General features: G+C 31.9%; 2 protein-coding genes across 2 annotated transcripts in view; one reads left to right on the forward strand and one right to left on the reverse strand.

The window, feature by feature from the left end:
* Positions 1–1,571, forward strand: part of LOC129227341 (DNA repair protein RAD50-like) — a 101,592-nt gene extending 100,021 nt beyond the window's left edge. The window contains 1 exon segment of the mRNA XM_054861885.1: positions 1,435–1,571. Coding sequence (XP_054717860.1) covers positions 1,435–1,480 — 46 coding nt within the window. The 3' untranslated portion in view covers positions 1,481–1,571.
* Positions 1,572–2,208: 637 nt separating this feature from the next.
* LOC129228514 (protein trachealess-like) overlaps positions 2,209–20,286 on the reverse strand; it is a 151,666-nt gene continuing 133,588 nt past the window's right edge. The window contains exons 9-12 of the mRNA XM_054863193.1: positions 18,431–18,578; positions 13,825–13,943; positions 8,024–8,166; positions 2,209–6,013 (exon numbers count right to left, since the gene is read on the reverse strand). Coding sequence (XP_054719168.1) covers positions 4,799–6,013; positions 8,024–8,166; positions 13,825–13,943; positions 18,431–18,578 — 1,625 coding nt within the window. The 3' untranslated portion in view covers positions 2,209–4,798. The remainder of the gene's footprint in view (positions 6,014–8,023; positions 8,167–13,824; positions 13,944–18,430; positions 18,579–20,286) is intronic.

Genomic DNA, 20,286 nt, shown 5'->3' on the forward strand with positions numbered 1-20,286 from the left:
CCTCTGAAGCCTTTTGCTAATAGTTAGTTGAAACATATAAGTGAAACATTCTCTTAAACAAAACAATTTCCTGGTATTTTTATCTTGAATAAAATTTCTAATTGTTTTCATTAATTTGTAATGTGTTTAATAAACATGGAACAGCTTTGTAGCTCTCTTTTCATAGTTAAATTTGTAATTATGATATATATATGTATATATATATATATAATTGGATATAATTGCAATTTTCTTCCTTTTTTTAGAATATTTTTTTCCTATTTTTTAAAGCATAATTTTTCTATTTTTTCCTATTTATGAAAATTTTGCTCCTATTTTTTCTACCATTTTTTTCTAAAAACTGTCTGCGGAGCCTGGATATGTTAAATTTACTAAATAATCGTGCATGAGATTCGTCCATTGTGTGATGGTGAGTTTAGTGAAGCGTTTTCAAAATTGTGATTTGTGTTGCAAGTTTACTGTAGTGATTGCATATTTTGAGACTACTGCAACAATACTAAAATTTTGCTTTTCATATTTCGTGTATTCTCATTACATTCTGTATGCAATAAATTTTCAAGCACTATAGTATTCGACAAGTTAAAATGTTCTTTCTTTGGTAAAAGATGGTGCCCCCATGTTACTACTATATTTTTTCTACTAGAAAATTATACCAGGTTTTTATTAACTCATTTATGATTAGTTTAATATTAATGTTAAATATTGTGTACTTATCATTTATTTTTTGTATTCTTAAAGTAATAATGAAAATTTTTTGTTAAATCTTGAAAACAAAATCTTGAACCCCATCAACCTGAAATTTTTCAGTTTGGTTTTGAAGGGAGGAGGGAGAACCTTAATCAATAAATTTACATTGACAAAGTTACATTAATCTAAATATTTTGTTAAACATTCTTTCCATGCTCATGTTCAGATTTTGTAGTGCTAGTATTTCTCTAATAGAATATGGTTCATGAATTTAAAATATTGTTGTTTAATTCTCAGAAAATCTATTTTTCCTGAATTTTTTATTCTTATCTCAAGGCAAAGTAGAAGGAGTATTTTCCTTCTGTTTAGACTGTAAGCTTGAAAGTGTTTTTGACCACAATCATGTGACCATTTGGTGAGCTGAAAGTCTAAATTTCTGGCAAAGTTTGAGCTATTTTTTTCTCTGTAATTTAAATAGTGAATGCAATAATATTGCACTACTACTAAGTTTCCAGGTTACAAGCAACCCCTTTTTCAGTGTAGAAAAGGTATGACCATCCAATGTTAAAGAGCAGTCGCCAAAAAAATTATAGAATACATTTTTTTTGATTCCTTAAATCAAAACTGTTTTCACATTTTAAATAATTTTTATGAATGTCTTTATCATGTTATATCTGTACATATTCATGCATGTGTATTTGCTTGTGTAAAAAAATGCAGTTATGTAACAGTTGATTTCTTATTTAGTGCCTACTCAAAATTGACGAAAATATACATAGGAGAAATTAATTGAAGCCAAATGAAGTTGAGTTGTTACTATACCATTGTGATTCCAATTGTTATTGTTACCTCATTTTTTTAATAAAATTTCAAAAATATTTTTGCTGCTATTTCAGTGTTACCCAATTATTTAAATTTTGTGTTAAGTACAGGTATTATCACAAGCAGGACCAGTTCTAATTGTTCTACCACCTCTTCTTGTGGCGGGGCTTTTGGCAGTGCTGAAATGCACTTGTAATAGCATACAATGGAACTTCAATAACTCGACACCCCAAGGGAACATGAAAACATGTCGACTTAAGCCGAAGTTGACTTATTGAGATTCTATTACGATAAAAAAACACATAAATTAAATAGATTATTCTGTAAAATGGGATTGTGTGGTAGTGCAATAAATCACGTAGTTTTTTTAGTACTTTCTCAGGTTAAGTTTTTGTTGTCATTAATCATATTGATTTTTTTTTTCTCATACAGTCAAAATTGTTTACTGATTTTGCTGTTTCGTTTCTTATTCCATTTGCTTAGTGATTAGTTGACAGGGAGTTATGTGATCTTTTTTTTATGTATTTTTCTCTGGTCCTTCACAAAAACTTTCATTTGTACTTTGTCATATGACACAATTTTTGTGAATATGACTCTTAAATTCTACTTATTTGAAAAAAGAAGTCGTCAATTATTAAATGTATTTGCATGTGAATGTGATGTATCCAAGAAAAAATAGACAGAAATATAATGATGAATTTGATTTAATATTAAAATTCTCTTAATGATAATAGATTCAGAATAACACGTACAACGTTAAGAAACAAACATAACAATTAAAAACAACACAACGCTCAATTAGATTGAGTGAAACACATAAATCTTGCTAAAATAACCGGTTTTTAATTGCATAGAAATGATTATTGCAAGTATATATTATCTAATGAGTTTTTAAAATTTCACTCTATGATCAATAAATATAACTTACTTACCCTTCTATTTTTTATACAAATTTACAAAAGTTATTGCCTCTGTCAGTAAGGATTTGATTGCATTGGAAAAAAAAATCATTCTTTTCATTAAAGAGCATACTTGTCACGGCATTTCAAAGCTTTTGATCAGTGCTGGAAAATTTTGTGATTGTCAAAAATAAATTAATGTTGTATCAATTTTGATGATACTCACTCTTGCATAAAATATTTTTGCTTTGAACAAAATTATGGAATTTCCTTTTTATACCATACTATTATAATTTTCCTTTTTTTTTTTTTTTTGCAAATTTAAACATACTTATTTTTTTTATGTGAAACAAATTATCAGCTGTAAAGTTAAGTATTGTTTAAATATCATTTTGAAGAAGCAAATGCTTATTCAATTATGTGAGAGTGGAGTTTACACCTATTGATGTTAAGGATAAAATTTAAAATGACCGTAATTGAATTTTTCAAATTTAATTCAGTATTCTTGTCACTCCAACTTGGATAGTTAACATTTTAATGACTCACAAACATATTTACTTTGGAGCATCAATTGTAAGTTGTACGTAGTTTTTACTTTTGTCCTGAAGATTATTTGTAGTGGCACCTCATTACTAAGTTTCGTGAACGGACAACATAAAAGTAATCAAAAAGTTTTGGTATTATTTATTTGATGGTTGCCTAAGATTAGAAATAGAAAGACTTGCTTGAGTTCTAGTATTAGAGATTATTGAAAATGTCTTTAATTGAAATCAAATTGAAACTAATTTTCCTTATTTTCTTATCAAAATATATTTTAAAATTAGGATTTGCTGCTGACTCATGAAGGTTATTTGCTTATAATGCTTATTTTTTGGTTTGGCAGCATCGATTAATTTGATAAGAAAAATTTGGTGTTTTTTTTTATAATTCAAGTCTTTATTAATTTTGGTACCCGTAATTTTAAAAATTGAATCTAACCTTTTGAATTTAGATAAATTAGTAACTAAAAATTTCAATGCATGTGTTTAATAAGAATTTGTTGGAGGCTTTTTTTAATGAAAATTCAAACAATCAGACAAAAAGCTTTTTGTTGTATTTCATAGTATTTGTATAAATCATATGTAAATAAGTTTGGTTTTGCACAAACTTATGTAGCAATTTGTTGTCTCTTTTAAACTTCAAACTTGTTAAAGCTTAAAATATAAAAAGAGTGAAAGAGAGAATTTTATATCTCCACAAAAAAAGCATCTTATTGGACTACAAATTCGGATTAAACATTTGATTTCTTATTTTAGATAAAATTCTAGAAGGAACGAAATCTTGTTACACAAACATTAAATATGTACCAAACAATCTCAGAGAAACTTATTCTCCAGAATATTTCATAAAATATTTAGGAAACCCTCTCACTGCAAACAATGTTAAGATTTCTTTTCGTAATGAAGATACAATCTGGTTATTTGCAATATTCAATGAATATTTTGTAAATTATTTACTTTCAGTTTTTTAAAAGACTTTTGAAGGACTAATGCAATGTGTGTAAAATTCAAAATATTACTGCTTAGACACTATTACTGGTTTACAAAAGCAAGTTAGAGAAACTAAATTTAAAAATACTGCCTCTTATAATCGTAAAAATATTTTTTCACACTTTCTATGACATAAAAAGTGTATTTTATTATAAATGTAACTGCATGGTGTAAAACTAAATGGTTAAACTGCTTTCTGTTGCCGTGAAAAAATTTGCTTTAAATTTCTGGGAAAATCTTGAAATTGCTTTTTGTAGTTTGAATTTATATGTGTTTTCTAATAAATATAGCTTAAAAAAATTGAAAATGAGTCTTTTTAAAGCAAGTTTTAAACATGCGATTGTTTTGAAATTTTCAGTAATGACAAATCTATGATACAAAGCATAATCTAAAGAAAATTTTTTTCAAATGGTACTTAAAAGAGAAGATATTTTCTCTTCATGACTGTAAATTCTGAAATGGTTTGATATGGAATATATAGCTCAATCTCAAATATGCTGTCTAGTCGCTGATATGGTAACCATCTTCGACTTAAGATGTGCACAGAAGTTCAATCATTTCTTTGGAGCAATAATTTTTAGTTAAGCTTTGTGGAAGGAGAGTTCAAAATGCAAATTTCAAGTTATAGGTTGATAATTTTTTCCTTAATGTGGAAATTACTAAATTTTCTATCTAAGCTGAATGTCAGAGTGAAATTAATTGAACATCTGTGTGCATCTGTAAGTATTTGTTAACATCAATAGAGAAGTCCCAAACTTGTTTTGACTAAATTCACTGAATAAGGCATGATATCTAAATCATAGCCTCAAGGCAGAAGTTTATGTTACTATATTACATGACAGAAACACTTTACATTGTCAGTTATGTATTTGGCTGTGGATACCAAGAGGTTCCATTTGCCGTATGGTGAGATGTTTTGCTGCTAGCAGATGGGTGATAAAGATGAAACCCACTTGCATGGTGGGCATATAATTGTTGTTGTTCTGGACTGAGACCTTGTTGCGTGTGTGAATGTCCATAAGCAGAAGGATCGAGTGTGCCTGGATGTACGAATACTTGAGGCTTCAGGGGTAGATGTTGCAATGTCCCTTCAGAGACATAGTGATGCATGTGTGGGATTGCAGCGGCTGCTGCCGCAGCTGCAGCCTCACTGAAAGCAGCTGTGTCTGTTATTCCAGGATGAAATTTGTCCCTGGGTGAAACTGAGGCCGGAGGAGTCATGGCAGAATACGTGTCCATGTAACTAGTAACCGTTACTGGTGCAGAAGAGTAGCCAGCAATGACCCCATAAGATTCTCCTGCCATTTTTCCTGGCAACATGAACTGGCTTTGGTCCGGATAAGGGTCTCCACTACCACTACTCCCAGGTGGAGTTGGCAAGGGACCCTGCGAATCACCATAGTATGTTGGTCGGCTTATGTGAGTTCCCGATCGAATAACCGACTCTCTATTGACATAAATTTGTCTCAATAATGACGAAGCAGGAAGAGTTGTTTGTGGGCCACCAATCCATTGGATTGTTGACCTCTGTTGTTGACTCCCGCTTGATTTGCCAAGGGAATCATCTTGTGAAGAAGGTAGATGCTTGTTCATGACATCCTCAAGTTCTTTCACTGACATGGCTGAGCCATTTGATGAATTGTACGTTGCTCTGGCAGATGCACTGTTTGGAGATCTTTTCCAAGGTCTGTCTATTTTATCGCTTCCAACTTCTCCAGCGGATGGTGGAGTAGCTGGGGCATGACACATACCATCTGAAGAATTCATTGCAGATCTATCTGGGGTTACTCTGTCAATTATTGATCCACCGTTTTCCAGTGGACTGGTAGCATTATTTAGACTAGATACTGTGCTATCTGCAGGACTCTTTGGATCTGTGAGTTGATGGCCATTGCCGATGAGTCGACGTTTCTTTACACGACCATGCGTTGGTCCATCTAAGCATGCATGATGACTGGAATGCTTTGAGACTGCGTCTTGATAACGAGACATATCCACTGATAGGTCCATCTGCTTTTGTTCGATGTCGTAACCATTTGATACAGAAGAAGACTCATCCCTCAAAGAAATTCTGTCCTGTTTAAGAAAATAAGAATTAAGACATAATGAATTAGAGGTTTTCACAAAAACTGATATGAAAAGTTTTATTTGAAGTAACATTTGTTGAAGAAAATAATCTTAAAAATGAAATCTAGCCAAAGAGCTTTCATTTACTTTCTTTGCCTATGAATCATCTATCTGTTCCCATTGTTAACTGATTAAGCATTTAAAACCAGCTGACGCTAATTTTTCGTTAGAATTCTGCTACTATTTTGCATAAATTAGTAAAAGTTATCATTTATTATAAATGTTTTATCCCACTAACAAAACTTTTGCCTCATAAGTCTTTGCTGAAATTCATCACTTTAAGTTATGCTGATGTGTTGAACTTTAGAATTTGCAACTTTCCTATTCACGAATCCATTCATCACTTTTACTAGGAGAAAGATGGATGATTATCCCAGAAATGCATTTGTTTGAGAACTAATTATGCTTGGGGAATGTGTGATCTTATATGTCAATTGTTGTTGAACTGAATCTTTGGTACCGAAACTTAAGACTGGAGAATTTAATCAAACTCTCGCAGTTGTTGTACCTCGTTCGTCTATCGATGTGTGTGTGTGGGGGGGGGGGGGATAATTTCTTTCAATTAAAGGTTTGAACGCTTTGCAACAGGGTGTCAACAATTTAAATCAAGTGACTTTTATTGTGATTTATATCAAATGATTTAACAAAAAAAAAAAAAACTAATTTAAATTATTTTTGAACTAAAACCTTTGAAATCCTCTTGAAAATTCAAAACTAAAACTGCACTAGTTCTATGTTTTTCTTAGTCAGTGCTACCTTTTATCCTTCTATTGGTTATGTCCTATGGGCCTACCCTCACTTTACTTTTACTCACTTACTTTTTAATCTATCTATTAAAATTATCTCTCCTTACCCTGAAGATTCAAAATTTTAGTCAGTGGCATGTGAAAACTTTTAAATTAGTTACCTTTTTAATAGTAACTTCTTTATATAGTTTTTTTTTTTAATTGAAAACAATGGGGGAGGGGGGATTTAGGAGTTCAATATTGCTTTCACCATGAGTTCTTATAATAAAAAGGTTGAAAATTTTAATTCTTGAAACTGTAAATACACATATTTACAGTGAATATGCAAATTTTTATATGCTTTTAGGAGAAAGAGAGGCAATATAAATGGGTAGCTGTCTGATTTTAAAAAATATCTTTGTACATAAAGAGTAGTAAAACTAATTAGAAAAGATGATTTTTGATGAAAAAAATAATTTAAATTTAATTTAGTTTTCCCATTACATTGTTTTTATTTAATTTTTTCCCATATAATGCCGCCCATTTTGGTTATTTCCCTTTACGTTTCTGTATTTATGGTGTACGACTATGCCATTGGTATTAATTTCCATATAAATCGTACGCACTTTTATTAAATAAGTGCCACACATTAGGAAAGGTTTTTTTTTTTTTGTGAAAGTAATACTTGAAACATAATGGTTGTGTAGTTTTTGAACATGTCAATTTCAAGTTTAATTATATTTGCACATGTAAATTAAACAATAATTGAAGTTTCTTTTTACAAAATGCATTAAAAACCTGATTGAAATAGATAAAGAATATATAAATAAATAAAAAATAAATCTGATTTAAAACAAAAAAGAAAAGAAGTTTTACATTGTTTCACACCCTGCTATACAATTCTAAGACCACTATACATTGTTATTTTAAAAGTTGTAATATGTGCGTCGTTATTAATGTATAGATTTATATTTTTGTGAGAACACTTTTCAAAAAGTTGCTAATTTATAATTTGATACATAATGGTTCCTTACATTCAAATATATGAAGACTATTATCCAAAGTTTAAATTTCCGGGAATAAAATACAAATTTATTCACAAAAATGGCTCATTTGTGAAAATAACTTGAGCAAACTTTTTTTCCCCGCTGCTACGCCTTAGGTAATGAATGTACCGAATAATCTATATAAAATGTATGAGCAAAAATCTAATATTACACAGAAAGAAACTCACTCCAGGCGTCCTTAGCGTTTCGCTATGTTTGACAAGCTGTGTAAGGTGATCACTGTGGTTGCTCTCGCCGCCAGCAGTTGAAGAGCACCGTCCTTCTGTGGAAGGTTTTGGAGTGCAACACCCTTCCCTTGATGATGCGTCATCTGAAAGATAAATGTTATTGATCAAAAAACATTCAAGGATAATGACAGTAATCCTTTTCTTTAATTTTGTTGAAGCAAATATTCTTCTCCAGTTTTTAAATCACTAAATTTAGCGACTTGCTCAGTCTCAAGCTTGGCAGAGGAGTATGAAAGGAATTATACCCTTCTAGTCGCTTGATAGTTCCATTGAGAAGGAATACTAATGGAGGGAGCCACAGCAAATGTCTCAGTGAAATAAGCTTGGGATCCAATGTTTCCCCGGTCAGGTGACTTGTTTGGCTGAGAAGTTGTCGCGTTTTGGCACTCAATCGCTCTTTTGGCATTAAATATTTTTCAGACGACGGATCGGGGCTTACTATGAAGTCTGGCTACAAATCAGAGCAACTCTGGCTCCAACTCCTTTACATAATAATAAATAAATAAATAAATAACGGATACAAATACAGGCCTATCGTTCAAACTCCCTCTCCCCACTTCTTTCCGGATTTTAAAATATAATGTAACTGCAATTTTCATGTTTATTCCCTGAAATGACGGGCATGTACAAATAGTTTAAAGTGTTCTGTTATTGACTGAAAATTAATGGATTCATATGTATTGTAATCAATGTTTTGAAATGATTTCATACGCATGCATACTAGTATTTAAATTGAAGCATTAAAATAGCAAATCTTTATTCTTGCACATCTGCTGTTCATGGGAGCTTGGCGAGAAGATACTCGCAAACAAAACAAATGTACATAAAATGCTTAAGAGCCATTAAAATAATTACTAGTTGAGTAAAAAGTGTTTTTATGGAACTAAAATGTTATTTACACTTAAGATAAACAATGTTTTATATCTTTTATAGGTAAAATAAGTACAAAAATTTAAAAATTACAGGTAACTGTGGAATATGTACTCGTTGAATGCATATAAATGTTATTTTTCCTTTATTTGGAAGTAAAAAACATTCGTACATGCTAGGGAAAAGTTACCAAACCTCCTGGTGTGGCTTTTTCCTCACAGTTTACAATGCTAGAATACTGCACTATTACTATAAATCTAATTTTTCCCTTCTACAGTTAAAGGTTGTTATCATGCATGGCTTCAGCTAATGAAAACTTCTTCAGCGGTTACGGTCAACTCGAAATTGCTCCCCATGTCACATGGTACTGTTGCCGTATCAGGATAGTAGGGTTGCACTCTCTCCATCTATTCCTTCTCAATGGATAGTTCCTTCTTTTCTGCATAGAACCTTCCACAACTTCATCACACGCAGAAAACCTTATTTAAGACGTAGAGTCAACTATTTTTACGAGCTTAACTTTAACATGAGTATAACACATAAAGGGGAGTGGGGGATGGGCGTTCGAATTACCATAAAAGTAGTATTTTGATAAGTTATTGGGAAAGTAATCGCCCTCCCCCCCACCTGCTAGAAAGAAGGATTATGGCAACTGCACCTCAAAGCCCCCCGTAAAAACCTCCTCAGAAAACTCTCCCAGCCAAAAAAAAAAAAAACATTTCAATTCGAACAAAATAAAAAACTCAGTTTCCTCCCAAGAGCAAATTTGATTAGAATATGCACTGTAATTAGAAGAAATTAAAAATCCCCGTTACAATATACTCCCTAAAGCACCTATTCCTATATTAATAGGCTCAAATATAGCGAAATGGCTGTAAGTAACATTTGCAAACTTGCTTTTAAATGCATTATCTCAAAAAATTCTGTAATATATCAGTTCTTAAAATTAATTTTGCTTAGGATTTTCTTTAATTTAGAAATTCTTACAAATCCTGTTCTAATTAACCTTGATACTTGGAACAAACAATCTTGTGAAGAAAAAAAAAATATTTCGCTCAAAATAAAATGTTAAGAAGTGCGGGAATTTTCTCGCTCGAAAATGAAAAAAAAAAAAAAATAAATAAATAAATAAAAATAAATAAATAAATAAAAACGGTCTGAGAACCCTCTGGGTCCGATGTAAATTTGTACCTGATTTCTAAGTTGCAAATGCAATGGGGTCTCCAGACATCGCACATCCATACACACTTTTTTTTCAGATAGAGATAAAACGATGATTCCATTTCTTGAAATAGCTATAGTAAGCATACATGCAAAAGTTTTTGAGGTACATACTTAATAATCATTTGAATCTGTCCTACTAATCAAAATTGGGGATTGACGTTTGAAAATGGTAATCGCAGGGAGTCAGGAAGTAGAGAAACATGTGAGGAAAAAAACTGAGGTCCCTAAACATAATAACGCGAGATAAAATACAGTAGACCCTCGTTTTATCCGGGGGGTTACGTTCCACGGAAATGCAGCGTAAATCGAAACCGCGTAAATTGAAATTGAGACCTTATGTCTTTTCATCCATAAGCTCATTATTTTTTGCATTGAAAAAGGCGTTCCCTGTAACGCCGAAACACGTGTTTGCTGTAATTTGCAAATTTGTGCTTCATCTAACGTTGTTTTTGTCTTACTTTACTAATACTAGTGTTAAAATAGGGGTTAGGTTCCGTAGATAACAAAATACTTCATTTCTAGTGATGACTAATTGTATAATAAGTTTAATGCGTACTTATTTCGACTTTTATGTACAACATGTATAAAGAAAACATAAATTAATTTCATGCTCTGTTTATAAAGAGGAGCTGGCTATGGTAATCTTTTGGAAGTCATTAAGAATTTTTCTCTGTAATTCTTTGCGGAGCATTAACGCATCCATAATCACTTGCGTCATTTCCATGATAGAATCTCCCTTCACAAACAAATCAGAAAGATCCTTTCTATTTATTGTCTAGGAATGGCTCAAAATTTTCTATGTGAACGTTTTTGGTTGTGCGTCACCAACGTCGGTATCCTCGTTGGTTTTGGCCTCCTTTGTCACTCCTAAGAGCTCTTCTTCCGGTGAGCTCTGAACTGTGTGAGTTTAAAAACTTTACTTTTGGAAAGAGCTCTGGGACCAATCGCATAAAATGTCGCCAGTGGCCCAAGTTCGATTATTAGCACTCCAAAATGCTGCAATCTTTTGGATTTTGAATGTGGGGAAAATTTTATCTGTTTGCATTGCTGCATCCGCGTAAAACCGAAACTCATTCGCGTAAAATAAAATAAGGGTGTCAAATCTTAAACCGCGCATAATCGAAACCGCGAAAAGGGTCTACTGTAGTCAACATTTTGACTTCTTAGCGAAAAAGGTATAATAAGGCTGATCGGAGAAGTAAAGTGAATGCATTTTGCAATGAAAATTTAACTTTAACAGGAATCAGTGACTGATTAATTGGACTTGAGAATGAAGTCAAATTTTTGAACCTTAAGTTACTCCAATGCTAATTTTATCAAATTTAAGATACAAATGTGAGTGATTGGAGACAGTCAATTATATGGGCCCTTTCCCAATATTTATCTAAATTTTCTTAGTCATTCAATCTTTCTAAGTCAACTGAGCCCAGGATAGTTTGCCCATGAATAAAAGAACAAAGATTTAATTTATTTCGAAATTCTGCGACAAAACAGAGGACATAAACAACTGCTATTATATAATTAGGGTTGCTGTCTGTGATAATGTGAATCTTACTGGTCCTTAGCTTGACATTGATATCTGATTCTAACTGCTGATTCTTACGGATTGATTTAAGGAAGTATAAATCTGACTGAGATGTGCTCTCACGATTATTACAATTTCACTTTCAGCTATCTTAATACATAAATGGCTACTTCTGTGTGTATGTATGAATGTCCGGGGTAATCTTCAAAACTACTGGACCGATTTTAACCATTTTTTCACCATGGATAGCTACATTACCAGGGAGCAACTTAGGCTATAATTTATTCCTAAAAAAAAACAAACTTAGTTTAAAAACGTCATGATGGGAAAAAGTATATTTTATGTAATTTCCCCATTAAATGATTAAATATAAAACCCATCGTTACGAGAATTCGTTGCCTTACAATAGCATCATAATGAAAGTAATCATAATGAAAATTTTGAATCAATGCCTCTCTGGAGCAAGCATGACGTTTATTACTTTCTTAGTTATTGTATCCTCATTTTCTCTACGTAGTATAAAATGAAGTCTCCAAAAAGCGTCTGTTTGTTTGAACTCGCAAAACTCGAGAACTACACGGCCGATTTTGCTGAAATTTTCACAGTTTGTTCCTTTAAGTCCTGAGAAGGTTTGCAATCCTGTTCGAAAAAAATTCGACAAGTAGTTCTTATTTTATTCCAATTTAGGCCCAATTTTCACATAAATTCCCGAATATGGGGGTGAAAAATTACTTGCAAATAATAATATTATATATCGTTGGAAAGGGAAGAATTTTCCGCGTTCTTACGCAATTTGTTCCAATGCTCTAACTTAATTGCGGTGGGAGTTTTTTACGTTTTTAGCTCGAATTTTTTTAGGCTTAGCTAAAATTTATTCACTACTTTCTTCACTAAATCCATCAATAAAAAGTGAAGGAATTGTCCCACAGTTTTCTTTTTGACAGCATTGGATAGAGCTGCTTTTTTTACTCCAGATCTAACTCGACCTAAGGTCGTAAGTTTAACCCTGTATCTCCATTAGAAAAAAAGTTACAAGCGAATTAAATGAAGTTCAAAAATCTTTTCTCTATTCAAGTTTTTAACCATTTTATTTTGCGTTTCCACGGTAACGCTTTTTGAATCCATTGTTTATTTTTATCTTTCTCATTTTCAATTCTTGAACTTATTTTATTTTGTGTTTCCATGGTTACGCCTTTAAAATCCATCTTTCTCATTTTATTTTAATTCCTTAAAAGTATTTTTGTATCTGTCGTCATTGTTTGGGGAGAAAATTTTGCATGATGGCTTTTTTTCTTTCAATTAATCCTGGTTATTGAAGATACTTCACTTGACGCAATGGTTTTTTTTTCAAGGTCGACCGAGCAAAGCCAGGCAACGCAGCTAGTTATACATAAATGGCTACTTCTGTATGTATGTATGACCGGGGTATGTATGTCTTCAAAACTACTGGACCGATTTTAACCATTTTTTCACCATAGATAGCTACGTTATCAGGGAGCAACTTAGGCTATAATTTATAACTAAAAAACTTAGTGTAAAAACGTTATGATGGAAAACAGTAAATGTCATGTAATTTTCTCATTAAATGATTAAATATAAAACCCATTGTTACGAAAATTCGTTGCCTTACAACAGCAATATTTAAAGTAATCATAATGAAAATTTTGAATCAACGCTTCTCCGGAGTAAACATGAGTTTAAAGTCATTTAAACATTTCGAAACTCTACTTTTGGTTCACTTAGAGAAACATAGTAGAGAGCCTTTTTTTTCTTTTTGTGTGTGTGTACTATTTAATTAAATAAAGCGCACGGTTTTTTAGTGATCTTTGTTTTTGTTAATTCATATTTTGGAAATTCTTCAAATTTTTATATGCTTTAATTCATGCTTTCGTTTCTAAATGAATACTCGTTCGTTCTTAATACTTTTTGCTATTTTACTTTTATGGGTAAGAAAGAAGCTCGATTTTTAATCACGTCAAAGCGGTGTGCTTTGAGTTTTTCAGTTAAAACAGAAAACGAAAAAAGTAGCGATTGTTTCTCACAATTATTACTGACCCAGGCAACGCCGGGTATTTTTGCTAGTTATTTCATATTTGTTAAGAAATGAAATGTTATTACCTACCTCGCCCATCTGCATCTGGAGAAGAACCTCTTTCGGAATTACTCGGATCATCTGGTTTCAGATTCCCAGAGTTGGGCATTTGGCTACAGTCTAAAACGCAATTTTCGTATTCAACGCCGCTGGAAAAAAAGATTTATGAGCTGTTTCCATTGAAGTTTAACAGAGTCCATACATAATGTTCACTTATTGTTTCCACAAAATAAAGAAATATTAAATTCACAAAAAATTTACCACGTAGATTTCAGCTTAAATTTCTATTGAATCACTCATAAATCAATTTAAACTTTTTTTTGTGATGTCTGTACGTAAATCCGTATGGATAACCAGAAACATTAATTTTGGTCAGTGGCGGCCTTCAAGAAGTGAGGGGGCCAGATCATGGGTGCACCTCGACCCCCCCCCCCGTTAAAAAAAAGTTTTTTTTTTAATATTCAAATTTTCTTAAAATAATTATAATAAATAAAATTAAATTCATTTTAAACACAAGGATCATTCCACAGAAATGTCAACCTCAACCTCAGAATTTTTTTTTCCACGAAGCCTTAATTGTGACCTATCATTTCATTCAGCATACTTTCTAGTACATAAATCCAGTAACAGTTTGCAAAAATTTCATTCGGTGTTTTTCTTCTGGCTCTAAACGTGCGAGGTTGTAGAAAAGGCTTAGCATGTGCAAAAAACATGCGTCTAAGTTTTCTTGTGTAATATAAAATTTGTTGAAAATATTTAAAAGAACTAAGTTTATTCCAAATGATTAGATGTTGTCCCAATAAAATTGACTGTTCTTTTTGCATACATTCTAAGATAGGTATTTTAATTAGTTTAGTTATTTCACCGAAAATATTTACGTTACGTTAGTCACGAAAATGTACTATTTTCTGCTTAAAAAATAAACCAGATGATTGAACCAAATAGTACTTTTTATTTTCTTACATATGTGTCATATCTACTGAAAAAGTGCAAAATATTTATTTTAGTATCAGTAGATATAAAATAATTAGTGTGACTAACGTAACATTTGAGCTGTGACCAACGTAACAGTTTGCATGTGACTAACGTAACATTTTAAAAATGACTGCTAATATTTAAAACTTATTTAATTTAATGTACATTTCATGAACAATTTTGAATATGTAGGCGTTCTATATTGATTAAAAATATAAAAAGTGAAAATACCAGTAATATGGCACTGTAGACCTTCTGTTTACTTAGAAAAATACTTTTTTAAAGGTTTTTATAAAGATACTTCCAATTTAAAGAATTATTAAAAAAGAAAAAAGGTGAGTAAAGCAAAATGAGTACTCTGCTGAATGTGCATTCAACACAAGAATCCAAGCTTAAGAATTAAGATAATAGAAATACAGTCTTAAGAAAGGAGAACATTTCTATTTTTTAGAAAATACATCTCCATCTATTATTAAAATGAAGTAATGGCTGCTCGTTGGAAAATATTTGAAGATGTTGCATGATACAGTGACAATAAGTGCTGCTGCGATATATTTCAGAAAATGCAAGAATGATCATTTAGAAATTCAAACATTTGCGGTGATATCTGGAATTAAAATGCATTCTGCAAAAACGTTCGAATATATTCTTTTTTTTTTTCAATATTACATTTTATAAAAGGATGCGCAGCACTATTCGTTCGATGAATCACTAAACCTTAAAATATAATATGCCATTGAATAGTACTACGGAGTTTCTTCTGACGATAACTAGTATATCGGCAGAATGTTAGAATTCGGTGAAACTATCAACTTGCATAAAGTTAATATTTTAAAAGAGAGATATTTAGGATTTAATTAGCCCAAGAATTATGTTATTCAGTTTGTAAAAGCAGTTTTTTTAATTTCTTTTATTTTTTTCGTACATTCAAATTGAGTTAACTGAACTGAATCCTTCCAATCAATTTCTTACACTAATATAGAAAAAAAGTAAAGAAGAAACCATATTACAACACAAAGCGTGGTACCTAAAAAGTTTAAAACTAATATAAGAGCAAAAAATTAGTTAAAAAAAGTTTTTTATACGCATTCATTGCGTGTTATTCGATGGTTACATTAGTCACGTTACGTTAGTCACACACAGTTTTTCGGAAAAGTACCATTTAGGGCTAAAAAAGATTCATCTGTAACAAATCTGTAGTAGAATTTTAAAAATAGATTGTTTACCTCTTACAAATATATCGGCCAATTTTAAATGCCTGCGTAAGTTTCAGAAAAGTTTGCCTCGTAACATAAGCATTGTTTCTCAGGGTTGCAAAAACGTTACGTTAGTCACGATGCCTTTTTTGGTGAAAAAACACCTGCCAGCGCTTATTTTGCTTCAAATTCTTGGTAGAAATGAAAAAACAGTCACCTTGTACATTTTAAATCTGCATATTAAAACAAAACACATTTATTTTTACTCCCGGTGTAAGTGAAAAGAGTTTGAAAATCAGCTGCGAATGTTACGTTAGTCACTATGGAACGACCCACAGGACAAGCTGCAAAATACTTAAACTACTAAGTAAATCACGAAAAATATTAATCTCATGTTTATGTCTGTGATTGCCGGCAGGCTGGTGCACTCCCCCTCCCCCCTGACTTTCAAAAATAAAATTTAATTCATCAGCTAGGGAAAAGCTACAAAATACTTAACGAAAATTATTAATCTACGTTTATATCCAGCAAACTTTCCGGCGCTGCAATACGTCTCCCTTGCAGCACCGGTAAAAGGAGCTGCAAGGGAGACACTTTCATCCCCTGGCTTTTCAAAATAAATAATTTTTTTAAAGCAATATTAATCTAATATTTTTAATAGTAATATTATTTTTAATCTTTCAATAACTAATTATATTGAGTGAGTAAAATTAATTTTATTTTAAGCAAAACCAAATTACAAACGTGCAAAACTATTACGATCAGAGAAATGTGTAAAAATTATAAATTAATCAATTTTAAGAAAGATAAAAATACATATCAGTATATTCGCTTTGAAATAAGTAAAATAAAAATAGATAAACTAAATTTAAAAAAAAACAAAGATAAATATATAAAACAAGTGAAAAAAAAAACTTCATGTGGGTGTACCATTCTGCGCATGAATCTGCCGGCGCCATGGATCAAATTCAGAACTTTTATGCAGATAAAGAAAAAAAAAATTCTTCAAAAAAAAAAAAAAAAAAATTCAAAAAAAATTTGAAATTTTTTTTATTTTCTTCAAATTATTCATAACTTGTGTCACATTTTCTTTAAAACTACATGAGCAGTAATTTAAAACAAGTAATAATTTCTGTGTAACAATTGGGCGATATTTTTTGAATTAAAAAAATAGTCTTGTAATGATATATGCACATACGTACACACAACAGTGGCGTAATTAGAAAATAATTCTTAAGGGTTATACATTATTCTTTGATCATGTTAGGAGAAAGAATGGTACAGCGGACTACGCGGAAATTTGTAGAAATTGAAGCCTTAAAACGAGGTTATAGGCCATATTTATTGACGTTAGGGTAAGGAATAGAGGTCAGGGAGTCTCCCCGAATTTTTTTTTTCTTTCTTTCTTTGAAAAATGAATGGAAATCAATTCCGCCTCCCCTCGAATTATTTGAAATTACTGTTCCAAAAAACGCAATTGTCGACAAACTTTGAAGATGGGTTACGTGCAGGGGTTCTGGAGCTTTTTCCTGGAATGTTTTCCAAAATTGAAGTCCTAAAAACTTAAGCACAATATTCTATGGTAGTATGAGGAGGGTTTCAGAGACTATTCCACGTTCAGAAAAATAACAATTTCTTCTCTAAATTTTCATTATAGTACACTAATTACTTGAAGACAAAGAGTCAAGAAAGGAGCAAATGATCTAATCTTGTGTATAGGAAGACTTTTTTTCCTTTACTGTAAGTTGTTTATTTTACATAACCTAAATCATGTGAGAAACACATTCAAGGTATGTAAAATAAACAACATACAGCCTGGGTAGCGGTTTCGGCGAACAAATAATAAATAAATTAAAAGTTTCAAATCATTGTCTGAAAAAAGTGATGGGGCCCGGGCCCCCTCTGGCGCCTCCCACGAGCCGCCACTGATTTTTGTCATCCTCAAGCCCATTTTGACATAATTTATCAAGTTTGCTCCCTAAAATCCTCTAAACTATCTTTAATTATCAAACTGCTTAAATCTTCGTTTCTTTGACCATGATTCCGATCGAAACAAAAATTCAAAGAATATAAATTAGGGGGAAAATCTTTTTAGGAGCACAAAACTTGCAAAATTATTGCCCACGTGTGTTTTGGAGTTACAAGAAACCCATTTTTTTTTTTTTTATACAGAAATATTTTGAACTTTCGACGCTCAGCAGCCGTGAAACAAAATCTTCAGTCTTATGTTTTACGCTTTAGTTATTATTCCAAGACGTTGCGTATTAATTCATATTATAATTTTTAATCCTATCATAATTTGAAAAGCTGTAAAGGAACTATCGTTCTCTCATTCTGAAAACTCATCTATTTCATCTTTGAGTGCTTTGAAATGGAGTATGGTCAAATGAAATTTGTTCCTTGTTTTATTTATATAGGTTCTATGTTTTCAAAATCTTTTGAGCGGACAAAAAATTTCTACTTACCTTAAGACGTAATTGACGCAGATGATGCTCTGTTCGTCTGAATTTTTGGCATTGCAAATAACGGTTGCACACGTCTGCAACCACGTGTATCCTCCGTTCTTGTTAATAAGTCTGTAATACCCACTCATTACTTGTCCTTTGTTGATTACTATAATTTAAAGAAATATAAATCAGAGCAATTGAAACTACTAATATTTAGATGTTTTATGCTGGTTTCATACCTGGAGCGAAGGCGGGGAATTTCTCAAACTGCTGCGCACTCGCACTGCGTATCTCAAACATTAAAAGTCGTGGTATCCATCTATGTATCTATCTATGTCATCACTACTCCCGGTGAACGACAGAAAACTGAGCATTGAAGCAGGTATCGACAGATTCATAATTTTTCAAGTTACGTGTTTGGCTAGGTTGCATAATTGTACGATTTTAATTAACGGATATGCAAGGGCGGATGCAGAAAAATCTTTTGGAGGGGTCCCGGGAAATGGAATAGCCCTCTCCCTCCCACACATATTCAATGTTTCATAACATAGTTTTCACGACTTTATTTTATTATATGTATTTTTTAAATCATTTCTTCAGGTCAATGAATTTACTTCTAAGTGCATGAATATTATGCTGCACTAATATACTTTGAATGTTAACGGAAAACATCTTTAACGTTTCAAGCCAATTAAATACTACACCCAATATAATGTCGCAGAGATGCTATATACAATGAGCGGCTTGAATTAGGAACATTGTCATAATGATTATAACACGAGCAAGGTTATTAAATAAACCCATACCTCATTTGAGTTTTTTAAATTAATTTATATTTTAACTATAAAATATTATTTGATTAAGAAAATCATAACTTTGCAACATATAAATTTTATTGAAGAATTCAGAAACTATTTCTGTGTGAATTTTAAAGCAATGGCCGATTTGTTCTTAAAGTCATGATACAGTAGAGATGACATATTGATACTACATGCCGTTTCCATTAATAATCATGGTTTTTCCAAGAAACTACCATATGATTTCTTTCATTTTTATAAGCTGAAAATGGAATCTATTATTTCGCCAATAGGTTCCTAGATCAAAATGACTCTTTTAGGTTCGCCTACACATTTTCAAAAATTATTGATTCCATCAAAGATGAATTAGTGGACGAATCGCGACAATACGTTCCCTTGAATTCGAAAAAAGTAAGTTACATGTATTCTGCCACTCTGGGCCTCTGACTCCAATATTAATTCTTTAGTAAACAAAAATGCTTTTACTTAAAATGCACCGCCAGCTCAGTTATTCCATTTTTATTTACCATTGGAATAACTGAGCTGGCGGTGTATTTTGAGTAGTTCTGCATTAGCCCTGGCTTTGGGCGGTAACTTACTCCAAAAATGCTTTTATTCAAAATACGCTGTGTATGTTTTGTGTTCTTTTTAATTTACAATAGAAAACTATGCAAAAGAGAAGTCAATTAAAAAATAAAATAGTTAAACTAATTAATCCTTTAGGAGGCATGAGCCCCCCCCCCTAAACTAAGCTACTGCAGATATATTAATTAACAACGTTTTTTTTTTTTCTCTCCCTCCGTTCTTCCTTCCAAAATCTCTGATATTCTACTGCTCCTTACTGCTTTTTCACTTCTCTCTTCATTCCGTTTCAAGGTCATATCGCCGTTTCAGTCGTTCTGAGCAATGCGGAAGGTAGCAGAATGCCTGTTTCCAGCGGAACTGGAAGAACCAAGGCGTGTTTTTTGAATGTTTAATTGTCTCATCCTTTTCGTTGGGAGAAAATTACAGGCGCGCGAACCTTGGAATGGCCCTAGCTACTGCGAAAGTAAGTCATTAGATGCATGTCGCGCGGAA

The sequence above is a fragment of the Uloborus diversus genome, chromosome 8 (genome assembly GCF_026930045.1).
Source record: "Uloborus diversus isolate 005 chromosome 8, Udiv.v.3.1, whole genome shotgun sequence".
Taxonomy (NCBI): Eukaryota; Metazoa; Arthropoda; class Arachnida; order Araneae; family Uloboridae; genus Uloborus; species Uloborus diversus.